The sequence below is a fragment of the Typopeltis vanoorti genome, chromosome 1 (genome assembly GCF_054136105.1).
Source record: "Typopeltis vanoorti isolate ZY-2024b chromosome 1, IOZ_Tvanoo_1.0, whole genome shotgun sequence".
NCBI classification, from domain to species: Eukaryota; Metazoa; Arthropoda; class Arachnida; order Uropygi; family Thelyphonidae; genus Typopeltis; species Typopeltis vanoorti.
In genome coordinates, this window is record NC_143549.1 from 93525193 (window position 1) to 93543960 (window position 18768).

Consider the following 18768-nt stretch of genomic DNA (forward strand, 5'->3'; position numbering starts at 1 on the left):
AAATACCTCTATAATTCTCACATTCAGTTTTATTTCCCTTTTTATATATGGGTACTATGAGAGCTCTACTCCAATCATCGGGAATTCGTCCCTCTGTCCAGGCTTTCTGAACTATGCAGTGCAGCCACTGTAAGACTCTTATGCCACCATACTTCAGCATTTCAGATATTTCTGGTCTTATGTCATCTACTCCTGCTGCCTTTCCACATTTCAAGCCTTTGATGGCTTTTTCTACTTCAAGTATGGATATGTATTCCTGACTGCATGCCTGGTCAGTGTTTTTTACCATTGTGCTGTCATCACTGCTTGTTTCATTTAGCAGTTTTTCAAAGTAATTACTCCATACTTCAAGGATATCTTTTTCTCCAGTTTTCATGTCACCTTTATCATCTCTCCTTCTAAAACCACACAATATTAGAGTAGCATTCAAGCCGGTCAATGCTATTCGGAAATTTTTTATGATCACGGAAAGACTCTCATCCATTCTACAAGTACTCTGGAGTATATAATATACCTTGCTCCTGTGGTGTTAGTTACGTTGGTCAGACCTCTAGAAGCTTCGAAACGAGACAGAAGGAACACATAGGATATGTCAGAAACAACAGACAAGATATTTCAGGCCTTTCTTGCCACTTTGCCTCTACCAACCATCTCATTGAGTGGGATAAGCATCATATGCCTTATATAGAAGAGAATTACCATTCCAGAACCTTCAAGGTGGCTGCTACGGTCGCCCATTCAACAGGACACCTAAATAAGAATCAAGGTCTAATCCTACCGGAAATTTGGAAAGCTTTAATCCGATCACTAAACATCAAAGAAATGAACTTTCACGCCAATTACATTGTCTTGCAACAAATAAATCATGTTCCCAAGACACGTGCATTGTCTCGCACAATACTAATTTTTTATGAATTAGAACTGTCAGTTAAAAACCTAGTCTGTTACCGTCATATAGCTTACCAATTGTATTCCCTGAAGATGCCGATAGCAAAAATCGATGAAACATGTAGGAAGATAAATTAAAACTCACTTGACTAACCTTCAAAAAAAAGTGTTATAGTTATTATACAAGTAGTCAAGAAAGAAAATCACACTATGAACAGGATCGACGAGATCACTAAATGAAAGGTACGCAATCTTGAAGGATTAAAATGCAAAAAGACTAGGTGTTTAAACCACATGAGTTTTTTAAAAAGATGTCGAGACAATAACATTATCCCAAAATTTCTTCGTCACAAACAATATTTTAAAACCAAAAAAGCTAATATTATTTACCACCGAACTTTATTTGCCCTTCTCGAAGAAAGAATTTGACATACGAGAACCTTGCTCAGCCAAATAGACTTACAATGCTATGACTTGTTCACATACATCTCTGATAACCTTGACGTAGAGACCTGGCAACCCTTAGATAATAATGATTAGTAAAGTTATGCCAAAACCTTTAGTTACAGGAAAATGATGCAAATTGATAAATTCAACTTGCTGTATGATAATTATATTAACTCAAAACGATCTCTACTAGATAACAAAGTGATAATAAACCTATCTAAACACATTTTAACAAAACCTGAGATCTCAATTCTCAAAAAAGGATTCAATTTTGCCTTAAAACCTACTACTATTCCTAAAATAGAGTTCATCTGCAACTTAGAAAAAGCCATCTCATTGCTTCCACACCCAATAGCTAATGACTTAAGATTAAAAAGCCGCATTATCCTTTCCGCTCCGTCAAGATCTCCTAACTCTAACCAAATGGAAAGAAGAACACTACTCAAATTAAAGAATAATAAAGACATCATCATACTTAAAGCTGACAAAGGCAACAATACTGTTATCTTAAATACAAAAGATTATGAAGAAAAAATTAAAAATCTATTATCAGACATGTCTGTCTATAATGTTCTCACTACAGATCCTATACAAAAAAAACCATAATGACACAAATGAACTGTTACGTGGAATGACTAACTGGCCTATAGATTTAACAAGAAAGCTAAAATCCATGCACCCATTGACTCCACGATTGTATCGTGTTCCTAAAATAATAAAGCAGGTATACCATTATGTCCAATATTTGATGGAATCTATTCTCCTACTTAATATCTAGCCAAGATTTTACAACACATTCACAACTCGGATACTTATATTAAAAACTCACAACATTTTATTGAAAAATTAAAAACATCCCTATCTCTGAAGATGATATACTAGCAAGCCTTGACGTCACATCTTTATTTACAAACATTCCGGTTGTGGAAGTCATCAACATCTTAGACAACTTGTTCCCAAGAAACAGCACTACTTTGTTCAGTCATTGTTTAACTTCGAACTATTTCATTTGGCAAAAAACAGTATACAAACAACTTACCGGATTAGCCATGGGTAGCACCCTCTCTCCTTCTTGTGCGGACTTATTCATGGAAGACCTAGAGGATAAAATCTTATCTCAATTTACCCCAAAATCACAACAAAAGAAATAATGGATTATCTCAACCAAATCAATGGTTTCCACCATACCATCAAATTCACATTAGAAATTGAAAAAGATGAAAAACTTCCATTCCTAGACATCCTAATAAACAAACAAACCAATAACAGTATCAACCTGTCTGTGTATAGAAAACCTACGAATACTGGACGTTACCTCCATTTCATCTCTTCACATCATATATCCCAGAAACTTAGCATTATCCATATGCTTAAGAAAAGAGCTATACATTACACAACAGACCAAGATGACTTACAAAAAGAATTAACTACAATATCCAGAGAACTATCCTTAAATGGTTATCCAAAAAAGACTCTACAACAATTTTCTCTTTTCGGATATACCACAAAGACAACGTGATGACACCCAATACATACTGTAGTACTATAACTATTCCATTTGTCAGCAGCATTTCCAAAAAATTGGCTATCCTTCTAAAACCACACAATATTAGAGTAGCATTCAAGCAGGTCAATACTATTCGGAAATTTTTAAGATCACCGAAAGACTCTCATCCATTCTACAAGTACTCTGGAGTATATAATATACCTTGCTCCTGTGGTGTTAGTTACGCTGGTCAGACCACTAGAAACTTTGAAATGAGACAGAAGGAACACATAGGATATGTCAGAAACAACAGACAAGATATTTCAAGCCTTTCTTGCACTTTGCCTCTACCAACCATCTCATTGAGAGGAATAAGAGTCATATGCCTTATATAGAAGAGAATTACCACTCCAGAACCTTCAAGGTGGCTGCTACGGTCACCCATTCAACAGGAAACTTAAATAAGAATCACGATCTAATCCTACCGGAAATTTGGAAAGCTTTAATCCGATCACTAAACATCAAAGAAATGAACTTTCACGCCAATTACATTGTCTCGCAACAAATAAATCATGTTCCCGAGACACGTGCATTGTCTCGCATAATACTAATTTTGTATGAATTAGAATTGTCAGTTAAAAACCTAGTCTGTTATCGTCATATAGCTTACCAATTGTATTCCCTGAAGATGCCGATAGCAAAAAATCGGTGAAACATGTAGGAAGTTAAATTAAAACTCACTTGACTAACCTTCAAAAAAAAGTGTTATAGTTATTATTTATTACCATTATTGTTTTCATGTGTATCTGATGCTATTAGTAATACCCCCCCCCCCTCTACTCCTGTCTCTTCTGTCATTCTTAAAAATACTATATCCTTTGCACTCAATTCCAGTAACAACATCTAACTCATGTTTTGCTATTAAATTATGTTGAATAAGCATCGATTAACGAGTCACTTTGCCTCATTCCTTTCCTTAGGAATTTTTATGTGTTGGTATATTTCTTGATTCTAGTACAGGACAGTGTAATCTGATTTCTTTAATTAAATTTTAATGAAACAGATAAATATTGGTTTGTTATATTCTATTGATTTTTCTATAATTTGCTTTATAACAAATATAGCATCAGTACATGACCTTCCTTTACTAATCCTTGTTATTCATCATTATAATTTAGTCTTGGTTCGAATTCGTTTTTTAATAATTTTGTACATTTTTTTTAGGGTAGTGCATAATAAATTTATTTTTCAATAGTTTTTAGGTTCAGATTTTGTTTCCTTTTAAAATATTCCTATTGTAATGTTCATTCACCATTCATTGGGAATCTCTCTGTTCTTAAAGATATACTTAATTTGATTTCTCCCATTTTTGATCGTTTCAAGCTGTAAATCTCATATGTAATGGTGGCTCACTTTTTTAGCTTCACTACTGAAACAAAAAGTGTGATACATAATGGAGCAAACATGGAGTGAAAAGAACACTGTAATACTGTGAGAGAAACGAGAGCATTTTTGGAACACAGTACCAGATATTTATGAAATTTTATGTTTATCAATTATGTTATGACAATGATGACAGATCAACTGTTGAGGAAGAAGATATGGTGGGTTGAGTTTTTAATTATTATTATTCAGGCCTCCATGGAGTCAAAAGACTCATCGTGGGTTGAAATTCATAAGAAACACAAAGTCTATCAATACTCATTGAGGGGAGGACCCCCCCCCCCCTAAGAAACACAAAGTCTATCATACCACTCCTTGAACTCATTAACCATTCTCGCTCTCACCACTCCATCAGGCAATGAATTCCATGGTTCAACCACCCTCCATGCAAAGAAACCACTCCTCACCCTCTTGCTCACAGTTTCCTTTCGTAACTTCCAGGGATGGCCTCTTGTCATCACTCCTTCCCACTGTTCAACCAAGCGAAAGAACTCCCCAGTAACCAACTCTCAACAGTTTAAAGTCTCAATGATATCACCTCTCCTTCTTCTATCCACCAAACTCTGCAGTCCACATTCCCTCAGCCGATCCTCATAACTATCATTGTACAGTCCTGAAACCATCTTTTTATCTGCCTTTGTACCCTTTCCACAGTTAATTTATCCCTTTTAAATCCTGGGGACCAAATCTGAGCACAATAGTCCAAGTGTGGTCTGATCAGGGTCTTATACAACAGAATGATAACTGTTTTATCTCTGCAGGTCAGTGTCCTTCTCATTATTGCAGCAATCCTCTGTATTATCTTCACCACCTTTGCAATATGTCATATAAATTTCAGGTTTTTATCAATCATCAACCCCACATCTCTTGTTTCCCCTACTTCCTCCAGTATAACTCCTCCCATAGAGTATGCAGTGTCCCATAGTTGTTTCCCAAACCTCAAGACCTTACATTTTGCTGCATTAAACCGAAATCCTCATTCATTTGCCCATCTATCTAGCTTATTCAAATCCTCTTGCAGGGCTGCCACATCTGCACTATTACTAATAATACTTCCCAGCTTCGCATCATCTGCAAACAACTGAATATCCCCTAGCAATCTACTGACAATGTCATTGATATAAAGCTTAAACAATATAGGTCCCAGTACTGAGCCCTGTGGGACCCCACTTGTAGCCCTCTGCTTCCTTGAAATTGTCCCACCATACACAACTCTCTGATACCTATCAGACAGCCAATCCTGAATCCAGTTGACCAATCTGACATCCAGACCGATGTGCTGCAATTTAAATATCAGCTTATCATGTGGCACCCTGTGAAATGCCTTCGCTGTCTAAGAAAATGGCAGTATATGCCTTTCCCCCCCTCATCTAATGCTCTTGTAACGTTATCAACACGGATTTGTGAAGAGCGCCTCTTCACAAATCCTTGTTGACTCTCACAGATAACATTACCCTCATCTGCCCAATGCTGTATACGGTCCTTCACTACTTTCTCCAAGATCTTACTAACTACTGATGACACACAAACTGGTCTATAATTAGACACTTCCAGTCTGCTACCGCCCTTATGCAATGGCACTATCTTACCTTCCTTCCATTCCATGGGCACCTTTCCAGCAGCCAGACTTTCATTGAAAAGCCAGTCAAAGGCACTATCAGTTCCCTAGCACATTCTCTCAAAACTCGTGGTGAAATACCATCCAGTCCCACAGCTTTACTGACATCCAGAGTACTCAGTATTTGAAACGCACTCTCCTCCTGTACCTCGAACCTGCCCTATTCCTCTAGCATTAAAACTGACTCCTCCAGGATGAAATACTCCAATAAAGTGTTCATTGAACAATTCTACTATGTCATCAGTCACTCTATTCCCATTTTTTATCTCACAATATCATTCTTCCACAGTCATTTCTCCTCCTACTGGCCACATATCTAAAAAATTTGCTAGGATTTTCTTTGGATCTTAGGGCTAATCTCCTCTCCTATTCCAGTTTCGTCTTCCTTACCATACTAGTCACTCTTCTGGCCTGTGTCTTATACTCTTCATGCATCTTCTCTTCTCCTTTCTCTTTATATCTCTTCCACAGCCTCTTTTTTCGTTTGTCATCCACTTTACTCCAAATTGTGTTCTCTTGTTCACTCGTGGTATACTACTTACGTTTGTTTTTTCCATAGCTTTTTGTATAGAAAGAAAAATAAAGTTCTGTGAATCTTAAAGGAGATAAAAGGATTGAAGAAAGTAAAGATGACTGGTTTATGTTATGACTTTATTAAAAAAAAATAAAAAAAACTGGCAGCTTAAATTTCAAGTGTTTTTATGATTCTTTAGAGAGGAACACCTGTTCATTCTTTAATTCAAAGTGTTTGAATTAAGAATTTCAGATCCAGAAATTGTATTTTCAACTCTCAGAAAAACTGCTTTTAATAAATTCATTGGCAGCCACTGATGATCAATAGCTTGACGGTGAATGGGATGTTTTAAAGTTAAAAAAATTTAAATTATGCCGAAAAATATTTTTCAATGCATTTAGAATGAGGCTAAAAATTCATTCACCACTTATTTGTACACTCGCTTGTGGCAAATGGATTTCTAGAGCCCTGCTGTGGAAAATGATTTTCTACTCTGGTAATGTATCTATCTTCTGCATTCTGACAATCTTCCCATAGGTGTTGTTTTAGTTCTTTTACATATGGCTTAGCTTTGTTACATTTTTCTCCATATTCTCAGGGTGCTTACTGTTATACTTGCAAGAAACTTTCAGTATGTTCTGCAAGTCATGGTTGCTATTTTTATTTATGTTTTTTTTTTCCTTGACAGTTTTAACTTACTTATGAAGGAACCCAGAAAGGAGAGACTGATACAACAAAATTCCTCTCATTACTGTAATACTGTATTCAGAAGAATGAGACAACTTTTTCTTTTGTCTGAAAAATGCATGTTTTAATCTTTATGACATGATGAATGTTTATAAGGGATTTTTCAATGTTAGCTTAGGAATCTCAAGCAAAGACACTTTTCCCCTTGCAAAAACAAACTGGCCTGAAATATAAACTATTTTAGTTGCTTTGGCTGCCAATATTAATTAATAATAATTTTTTATTATCATAATTATCCTAAGATCCCTTGGTGTTAAAATCTCATCTAGGACGTCCTTTGTCATACATATAGCTCAACATACGGTGCCTCAAACACATTCAGTTTAAGGCACGGTATGCAGACACCACATCCTCAGGCATTGCATCTGCATTATTCACAACTATCCATGCTTGCTCACACTCTCCTCATATAGCTTCCAGGAATGACCTCTTGTTCTCCCCCCCCCCATCTCCCACAATTTTATGAAACACCTTTTCAATGTTAATCCTCTAACAATCCCCTGTCCAACTTGTCTCTATCATATCATCCCTCTTCCTCCTATCTACTAGACTGTAAATTCAGTTTGCATCTTCTCAACCTTTCTTCATATTCAACATTCCAGAGATTGGAAACAGCCTTAGTCAATTACTTCTGGACCCTCTCCAACATTTCTTCATCCTTTTGAAAACAAAGTGACCAAATCTATGCACATATAGGTTTCATTTATCTAGTGAAACCAAAATCTCCTTAGTTCTACAAGTCAGCTTCTGTATCATTGTCAGGATTTGTGTTGTCCTCACAATTTTGTCAATATTGTCAACCCAATTCTGAATCCTGATTTTTACCAGCCACTGTTGTCAACCAGAATTGGGTTGACAACAGTGGTATCTGTGATGGACAGCACAATTTTGATTCTTTACAGGTAATATACTTATTAAAATTAAGCGACAGTTGCATTGGATGAGGGAGATGGATACATGATATACTTAGATTTGCAAAGGCTTTTGATAGATTACCACATGATAACTTTATAGTCAAACTAGAGCAGATCGGGTTGAATATTACACTAGTGCACTAGGTTGGTGATTGGTGTCTGATAGATACCAACAAGTTGTGGATTGGGGAGCAGTATCCTAGAAGAGGAAAGTCACCACCTGAGTACCTTGGGCAGGGGGTCCATTTTATGGCCATTAACTTATATGTTAATGATATTGAGGAAGCCTCCAATGGAGATATTCAGTTGTTTGCAAGTGATGCAAAGTTAGGACGAACTATGAGGAGTAGAGTACATGTTGTGTCCTTAATCAACACTTTAACCACAACACCTGACACACAGATTGGCCTATAATTTGATTTTTGAATTCTGTCACCTCCTTTATGAAATGGTACAATTTTGCCTACCTTCCACTCTTTTGGAACTTAATCCAATGTAAGATTCATATTAAACAAATGTGTCAAGGCAGATGTCAACTCCCTGTTCCTTCAAAATATGCAGTGATATGTCATAAAGTCCAACAGCCTCATTATATCATTTAATTCCCTATATACCTCTTGCTCACTCACAGTCACTCTCTCCTCATAATCCACTGCTCTCAAATTCTCCATTATGTCACATTCATAAGAATGAAGGACCGTTATGAATTGCTCATTAAATATCTCACCTATAGCCTCTGCAGCAGTTGTCTTTATACCATTTGCTCCAATCAGAATTATCGTTCCTGGCTACATATTGAAAGAACTAACTAGGATTGCTCTTTGGATTCATTAACTAACTGCTGCTCATACTGTACTTTTACTACTCTTATCAACCCTTCCACTTTCCTTGCCTGTTCTTTGTACTTCTCATGGAATTGATTATTACCACTCTTATGTTGCAGAAAGTATTTTACCTTAGGTATAATAAATGTTAAAGATACCGAGCTATTTTAAACCTGGTTTTACTCCATTTCCCAAGTAAGCAAACAGACAAACAAGTCAAGTTTGCGCCTGCAAGTCTAGCTGACCCTGCACGTAGTGCAAGACCAAGGCAACTCATGGTAAAAGTAGAATAAGCTCTGATCACTAATCTTAATATTTACCCTTAATGCAAAGCCCATTTAGGGTAGTGGCCCCTTGCCTTTAATACAAAGCATCATACATCTCCTCCAGGAGATGGGCTTTGCATTAAGGGTAAATATTAAGATTAGTGATCAGAGCTTATTCTACTTTTACCATGAGTTGCCTTGGTCTTGCACTACGTGCGGGGTCAGCTAGACTTGCAACACTTGCAGGTGCAAACTTGACTTGTTTGTCTGTTTGCTTACTTGGGAAATGGAGTAAATCCAGGTTTAAAATAGCTTGGTATCTTTAACACTCTTATGTTGCCTTCATAATGCCTTCTTTCTGTGCATTGCATATTTAATCTCTTCATTCATCCATATCACAATCTATCTTATATAACCTTCTGACCCTTGAAATATATTTAGACATTGCTATCCACCAAATAGCTCTTGAATATCACCTAAGTGGCATCTCCTTTCCAGGCAATTCCTCATTCCATGCCACTGCTACAAGCTGTCTCCTGATCTCATAATCACCAGCCTTGTAGTTCCACATATACCCTTTCCTCACAGAAATCTTCATATGGTTATCAAACACCCAGATAATCACTTATGGTCACTCACCAACTGGAAGGAAATTTGTCACCTCATTTATGATAACATCCTCTGATGAGATGATCAAATCCAAGACCCTTGATCCATGTGTGCCTTCTGTTACATACTGTCTGAGGGTAGTAGTTTTTGATTATACATTTCATGGTCACTGCCCTCCACATTACTAGGTCTATAGCAACTTCTGACTAAGTATTTCATTCTATTCAGCTCTATCTCACACCATACTGCCTCAATCCACTGCCACTATTTCCCACTTGCATTTCTACCTTGTATGGACACAACTCTTCTTCTATCATCAGTAGCACTCCATCTTTATTCCTGTCCATATGTCATCCTCATCCAACCATTTCCAACAATTTTTGGATGAACAAACTCAATCAATCCGACCATTTCATTTTCCTTGTTTCTGATACTTCTAGTATTTGTATACACACATAACAGTCATTCCTAGATCTATAACAAGTTTCACTGATACCACTGGTTAGATTAATAAGTGGAGCTGCAAAAAAAAAAAAGAAACAACTGTGGAGGGAGTTAAGGGGATAAAAATCCCTTATTGTTTTTCAGGTAAGCGAAACTAAGATCAAAAACTTCGATCTGAATGTTTCATGCCGACGAACTGTCGGCGGATCCAAGCGTAAGTGACCACTTGGTAGTGCCACACCATGGCAACTTGTTGCAAAGGTGGAGCAAGATCCCTCACTATTCTTGATATTTTCTCATAATGTAAAAACACACAGCTCCTAGGAGATGTAGTACTGTTTTACATTATGAGGAGAGGTCACTATCCAGACTGGTTTCAACCTTTTTTGAGGTCTCATCAGTGAGTAGCTAGACCTGGCTGAAAGACAATAAGGGATTTTTATCCCCTTAATTTATCAACCTCGCCAGAAAAAAATAGCTGTTTTGGCTTTTCATCTTAGTTATAACTGTGGAGGGAATTTAAGGAGAAAGGTGACCTGCAGGCACATGAACGGTATAAAGTGCAGGCCAGAAGTATCCACTATTATTGATGATAGCTGATGAACTGCAGCCAAGGAGAATAGAAGTTGAATTACAGGATAGAGAAAAGAGCATATTTGAGGCTATTTGTTGTGAGGTTGAGGCTAGCAGAACAAAATATACAATTGGGTGCTGCTATAGACCAGGTGATGGAATAGATGGTGCAGATAGTATGCATAAGCAAATAGAAGCAATGAGTGGAAGGAGGGTAATTATTATGGGGGATTTCAATTATGGTAACATTGATTGGAAGGAGGAGAGGACATGTAGGAGGAAGGAATTGGATTTTATGCAGTTATTAAGGGATAACTATCTGCGACAACATGTAATGGAAAATATTATGGGTCAGAGAGTGCTTGACCTAGTAATTGCATCTGAGAATTGGCTGTAACGAATATGACCAAGTTGCAACCAATTGGTGAGAGTGATCATAGGGTCTTGACTTGGGAGGTGACTAAATGTGTGAAATTTTCAGTTATGACAGGGTACAGGTGGAATTACTGGATTGGTAAGTATGACAAGCTTAGGAGTTGGCTTGGTTCAGTGCCATGGCATGTAAAACTGCAAGGGCTGGATGTTGATAGTGTATGGGAGGTGGTTAAGGAGTGTTTGCAGGAGGCAGTGGCTGACTGTATACCTCAAGTCCAAATAGTAAATCAAGTAGGGGTTAAATGGATGAATAACACCATTAAGTTTGAGCTGCAAAAAAAAGAAACAACTGTGGAGGGAATTTAAGGAAAAAAGTGACCTGCAGACACATGAATGGTATAAATCGCAGGCCATAAGGGTAACAAGTGTGATAAGAAAAGCAAAAGCAGATTATGAAAGAAAATTAGCCATGCAGGCTAAAGAGAATCCCAAACAGTTTTTTCGATATGTTGCAAGTAAAAGAAAAAATGTATATGGCAGAATGATTTTAAAGAATGCCGATGGTAGGGAGGTAACCGAATCAGTTGATATAGTGGAATTACTGAGCAAGCACTTTGCAAGAGTATATCATCCAGGTGGTGACATTGCAGGAATGAAGGAACAAACAGCTTATATGGGAATTGTGGTGAATGAAGTGGAGGTGAATAGTCTATTACAAAACCTCAATGTCAACACATCTGTGGGATTGGATGGTATACCAGCTCGTGTCGTACGTGAAGTGGCTAAAGAATTGTCAGTACCCTTGAACATTTTGTTTAATTTGAGTCTCAGGTCTGGGTTAGTCCCGAGGGGGTGGAAAGCAGGGAAAATAGTTCCACTGCATAAAGGAGGTTCCAAGACTGCTGTTGCAAATTACCGACCGATCAGCATATCAGGGATCATTGTCGAGGTTTTGGAGAAAGTAATCAAGAGGAAAATACACAAATGGATAGATGATAATGGGATACTGTATGGGGGGACAGCATGGTTTTGTGAGGGGGTAGATCATGCCTCAGTAACTTGCTTACGTTTTATAACACAGTGACGGCTGAACTGGATAAGGGTAATGGGTTTACAGTGATACTGCTCTGGACCTTGCTAAGGCCTTTGACAGGATACTACATGGAATTCTAATCAGTAAACTGCAGCAGATGGGGATGGATATAGGGTTGGTGAGATGGATAGGAGGGTGGTTGATGATAAGATATCAGAGAGTAGTTTATTAAGGAGTGGAGTCCAAAAGAAGGCCTGTGAGTGGTGTGCTGCAGGGTGCTGTTCTTGGACCACTGCTGTTTAATTTGTTCATTAATGATATAGGAAAGGATCTGAGAGGACCTGTTCATTTGTTTGCTGATGATGCAAAGTTGGGTAGAGCAATAGTGAATCCACATGATGTCAAAATTTTGCAAGATGATTTGGATAGATTGGAAGACTGGGTTAAGGAGAATGGATGCCAGTTTATTGTGGCAAAGTGTAAGGTTATGCATTTTGGGGTGAAAAGAATAGCAACAGTATACCACATTGGTGGAACTGTACTCAAGGAGATTGACGAGGCCAGGGATTTGAGAGTGTTGGTGGACAGGGGGTTGAAGTTTAGGGGGGCACATTGCAAAAGTGGCTAAATCAGCTCATCAGATCACTTGGTTACTGAAGAATACTTTAACAAGCAGAAACAAGCAAGTTATTGTTCCTCTTTATTGAGCCTTGATAAGACCCCCGTCTTGACTACTGTGCCCAGATCTGGGCGCCAGAGTTTCTTCTTGATGGGGAAGGTGGAGAGGATCCAGAGGCGAGTGACCAAGATGATAGCAAGTCTATGGAATGAACCTTATGAGAACAGGTTGAGGATTTGTGGGTTGCAGAAATTGGTTGATAGGCAGAAAAGGGGTGATATGATTGAGACATTAAAATTACTGAATGGTTTCTATAAGATTAATTCAGAAGATAATTTTGAGAATAGGACTGGGAACCATCCATGGAAGCTGGGCAATTGTGTTCAAGCTAGATTTTTTACTTGGAGAGTGGTGAATGAGTGGAATAATCTGCCAGAGTCTGTTGTGGGTGCTATAATTGTAAATGAGTTCAAGGCGAGGTATGATAGATAATGTGTGAATGTTGAATAGTTGTTCTTGACATGATGTTAGGGCCTCCCTCGATGAGTCTAAGGACTCCTTGGAGTTGCCTGTAATAACAATCTTTCAGATCTCAGAACTCTCATGGAGATTTCAGTTGTATTTATTATAATAATATAAAATATATTGTAAAAATGTTCACATATTTAAAATATCCGTCTTGTTAATCTTTCAATTAGGCTTGCAGCAAGAAATTTACAGTACTTGAGAACAACTGAAATCACCCATGTTTTAAATGCTGCAGATGGTCATAGATTTGGACAAGTAGCCACTGGGAAATTATACTATAACAACTCAAGAATAACTTATCTTGGCTTAGACATCATGGATGTTCCTCAAGCAAATATTGGAATGTATTTTGAGCAAGCAGCAAATTTTATCGAAAGAGCTTTACTTTCAAAAGGTACCAAATTAAGTTTTTTTTGCTAGTATTGGATTTTTATATGTTTATTATACTTTATTTTATAAGCTATTTTTGTTTGAAATTATATACTTCATAATTTTTTGGCCTGGTTGATAAAGTGATTAGTGTATCTGCTCTCGAACCAGCAGGCTATCATTCGGCTCCTTTAAACATAGTTGCTTGTTATTGTCTTTAGGTGGGAAATGAATTTCAATACCCAGTGTGAGACAGTCAACCTGCTTATTGAAGCAGGTTGGAGGCTTGACAAAATTCTATATTTAATCTTTAGATCAGGGTATTAGATTATGTAAAAAATAAGATTAAATTCAGGAACTATATATAATTAATAAAAATATAAGATAATTTATAACTCGCCTATGGTACTGTAGTATGTGGGAGTCGCATAAAAAAAAAAAGATTAACAACTGATTAATTAATAACTAACAATGATCGTTAATCATTCATGTTATTATGAAGCTCCTGTGAGATTAGTAATTTGTTTCTGATTTATTGAGTTTTCTTTAATTAATTGGTGTATTTTTATTCACTGTTCTAGTTTTTAATGGATTTATCGTATTTAGTAATATAATTGAAAATATATTGTTAAATATAGATGGTTTTAAAAATGGCACACCTAAAACCTGTAAGAACAAAGCATAAGTTAATGTAGATGCTGGAGGCAGAAACTTTTTCCAGAAGTGTTGCAACATTGTTGTAGAAGATTTAAATAAGGATAAATTGATATTTAAAATATCCTGATTAAAACATTACAGTCAACAAGACAATTATTAGAAAAAATCAAGAAACAATTAAAGAAACTCACAGGAGAAGAAAAATGAGTAGAATAAGAAGAAGCAAGAAAATATTGAAGTAAGGTAAGAATGAATAATGATAATAACAATAAGGTAAGGCAATTATAATGAATATAAGAAAAAAGTAATATGTTATGGTGATTCAGTCATGAAATCTGTGCTTGATGACAGTCATTATTTTGAGCTTCTCAAATCCAAAACTTAAAGATGTGGCAAATGTAATAAGAGAAACAGGAAAGAAAAGGAGCTGGTAATGCTTGTTGGAACTAATGGTTTAAATAGTGATAAATATAGCATGAGAGTGGATATGAAAGGATTGGTGGAAGAAGCCAGAAAAAAAAAAGTGAGAGTGAAAATTCTTAGCTTATTACCAAACTACAACAGCACTAAGTTAAGGAGTGCTATGATAGCAAATGCTTCAATATACTGAGTAAAAAAAAAAAAAAAAAAAAAAAAAAAAAAAAAATTGATGAGATTTTTTTTTTTTATGTGCGGAGCGAGTTTGATGGTAGAAAAGACTTGTATAAGTCTTTTCTTCTTATTTAGAATAAGATTGCACTTGAATGGATTTGGTGTCAGGAGCCTGGAGAAGCTATTTCTTGGATTGAACTGAATGCAGAGAATCAGGGAAACTAGATTATCATGGAAAGAACAGTGAGAATTGTGTGTGTAAATTCAGCTGTGGTATGCAAACATGTTAATAATGATATAAATATCATTTGAATATGGTCATGAATCTGAAGAAGTGGAAAGGTACACTTTGAAGTCAGAATTTTTGAGTGTGTCTGAATGAAAAAGAGAAACTTACCCAACTGGGCTAAGCAGACTGTAAATGTAAGTATACAAAAAAGCCAGGAGGTAACTGGTTATGTCTATACACAAATGCAGGAGCATCAGGAACAAAGGGATAGAGTTCATTGCTGTGGCAAATGTTTTGACCTAATGCATTAATGAAACCTGGCTATCAGAATCAGCTGTAGTAACTGGAATCAAATGTAAAGGGTATCAGATGATTTGTGTCCAGTTAAGATAGAAACTCCTGAAAGCAATAATATTAATCATGTCCATGTAGCAGTGAATTTGAAGTGGAGACTGACAGGATAAAATATATGGTGGGATATTGCCACAGATCTGGTGGATCTGTAACAATATCCCACTGGTGGGCAATAAAATACATCGCCAAATTACCCTGATAGGTATGACATAAAATGTCTTGAGTCTAGATAAGATTCCTATACATTGATTGCGTAGAAGAGAAATCTCATGATAAAAATGGAGGGTAATTTATTGAGCTGGTGCGAGACAACTTTCTGAAGAAGCATGTGAAAGAAGGAACTCAAGATCATAGTGTAATAAATATGTCAGAAGCAGTCTCAATTAAGAATGTGGCTGTTTTGCATCTATTTGGTGACATGGATTGCACCATGCTGTCTCAGGAAGTAGCTAACTATATCACTGTTCCAATTAGGACAGGTTACATGCTGAACTACAAAGTGGAAAGTATGATGAACTCTGGAGAATTCTATGTTGAATCTCATGGTATTAGTAAGAATATCAGCAATGAATGAGAAGATTTGAAAAGTTGTTTAAATGAAGCAATATCTGGATAGGTCCCTAGAGTTTGAAGAACATACAGGATGAGAGTGAAATGAATGTACAACCATATTATTAAGCAAGGGCTCCATAAGAAGATGATGATGATGTGGAAAGAATATTGTGAGAATAAAGTTATTTTTGATTTATTGCCAAAGCAGCTCAGGCTTGGTACAAAAACTGATATCTAACTATTGACTTGTCAGTATCTCTAAAGTGGTGGTGAAGAGTTTAGAATAGTTAATTAGAATTTGCATACAGATATGGATTGACAATCAAGCTATATATTGCAGAGAACATCATGGGTTAACTAAAGAGTGATAACGTTTTATCAATTTGCTCATATTTTATAATAATGATATGGCTGAGTTTGGATGAAGGGAATGGAGAAACTGGATGAACTCATTGATGTGATACTGTTGTGCTTGGCTAAGGCATTTGTAGGATACCATGTGAAAGGCTGTAGCATAAACTGGAGAATATGGGATTGAAATATAAACTATTGGCTTGGATAAGTGGGTGTTGAGAATAGGTATCAAAGTGGTACATATGTGGGAGATGCAAATCTGTCAGATTTAAGGTGACCAGTGGTCTGCACCAAGGGATCAGTCCTTGGACCATTGTTGTTTAATCTATATATTAATTATATAGATTAAACATATAATTAATATATAGATTAAACAACAACATCTAAGCTGGAAAAAATAATTTTTTTCCAGCTTAGATGGTGCCTAATTAGGACTTTAGTCTTTGTGTTGCATGCTACAATTACTCATACTAGTCCCACTATTACATCGAATTGTGTTGTCTCGCTATTGTAACAAACTTTGTTTGTGTGCTCTGAAGATGCTGGATAGAATACTGGCAAAATATTAGCAATTAAGTCAATAAATAGTTATTTTCTTATCAATCTGTGTTTGCATCTATACCGTTAAAATCCATTCAACATGTGTGACCAACGCATAAGCCTTTCCACACAGTTCAGAATGTAAACTATTGACCTGGATAAGTGAGTGGCTGATGCATGGAGGAGTGTGAATCTGCCAGATTTAAATTAACAGAATGATTGGAATAGGCAGATATTCTGGGAAAATGATATTGACTCTCTGTTCAATATTAATAAGTGTAAAGTTTTTTGCGTGATGATATTTCCAGCAGCATATTATATTGTTGGGATTATGCTTAGAGGAAATGGTGGGTAGGCATTTGAAGTTCAAAGTTCACATTAAAAAATTGCAAAAATACATCAGAGGATAATTGTGATGTTGAAATGAACATTGCTGTGTAAGGATAAGGAAGTCGTTTTGTTTCTTTACAAAGCCTTGATACGACTATCAAGGCTATTATGACTACTCTGTGCTATTTGCTCTCCTGTGTTCAGAGGGGATAAAGAAGGTGTGGAAAGGGTTGAGAAAAGAATAAAAAAAAGATTATAGTGGGATTATGAGGGCAGATTGAGAGTATAGACTGTAGATGTTGGTAAAGAGGTGGAAAGAGGGGTGATATGATGAAGGTCTATAAACTTCTGGAAGGGTGTTATAGGTAATCAACTGATGATTTCGTTATATGGAAGGTGGAGAGAGGACAATGGGTCATCGGTAAGTTTGTGTGCAGTTTGGATAAGAACTATTTTTCTCTCACAGAGCACTTTGCCCATTGAAGTAGGGAGTGCGAATTCATTGTGAATGAGTTTAGGAAAATGTATGACAGCTGGTGTGAGTGATGTTAGGCCTTCCTTGACTCTGCCCTCTGGAGGTCTCAGATAATATTAATAATAAGTGATGTCATTCATTATCACAACAATTAGCCTGTATATATATATTTGTTTTGCTATTAAAATGGCAAGAATTCTTTTAATTCTTTACTTTAGTTAGCTGTTGCAACCATTCCTTCACTTTTTCAGTGTCATTCAGTATACACAATCATTCAGTACACTAATCTACCATTTATTTGACCACATCAGGAAGCCAATTTGTAGTTCTGGTAGTTGAGGATTTAGATAATTTGAAGTACAGTCACATGGTACTGTACCAGAACTTGATTGACATGCAAGGGTCATTGTTTTGAATGTGGAATAAATGGTAGATTACTTTAGTTTTTCTGTCAGCAGTTTATAGATATTGATAGAAAACTGTCACCGTGTTATGTATCTAATCTCATCTGGTTATTATATGAAATAGTGTGAATTCCCTAGTCAGTTTTTGACATGCAAGGTTTTCCGCATGAGATGCTATCGTGTCTGGTATTGTGTGTATTTAATCTGTCAAGACTGCAGTATTATCAGATCTTATATTTCAGTCTTCTAAGACATGTTTACTGTATCAACCCACCTAGATCTTGATCTTCCGCTAGATCTTTTTCCTTCCATCCTGGCAAATAAAAATAAAAAAAGTTTTCCTAACCTTCCTTCTCCTATTCTGTTTAAGTGGCTATACAACCTGAGATTAGCTCTGCTAATATATTCCTGATTGCTAACAAAGTTAAGTTCTTTCGTAATATTCTCACTTTTAGTATAATACCACCATTGATACCATCTTTTCACACTATCCTAATCTCTCTCTCAGACCTCTCATATCCATGATTTTTAACCTAGCTCTCAAATCTAATTGAAATTGGTTTGAATATTGTCTTTGCATGCAGC

At 36.4% G+C, this 18768-nt stretch overlaps 1 protein-coding gene across 3 annotated transcripts in view; it reads left to right on the forward strand.

The window, feature by feature from the left end:
* The window catches only part of LOC150110212 (dual specificity protein phosphatase 3-like), a 60759-nt gene that overhangs the window by 34365 nt on the left and 7626 nt on the right, over positions 1 to 18768 (forward strand). For all 3 annotated transcript variants that reach the window (XM_090398418.1, XM_090398433.1, XM_090398425.1), the window contains exon 3: positions 13499 to 13722. In XM_090398418.1, coding sequence (XP_090254544.1) covers positions 13499 to 13722 — 224 coding nt within the window. The remainder of the gene's footprint in view (positions 1 to 13498; positions 13723 to 18768) is intronic.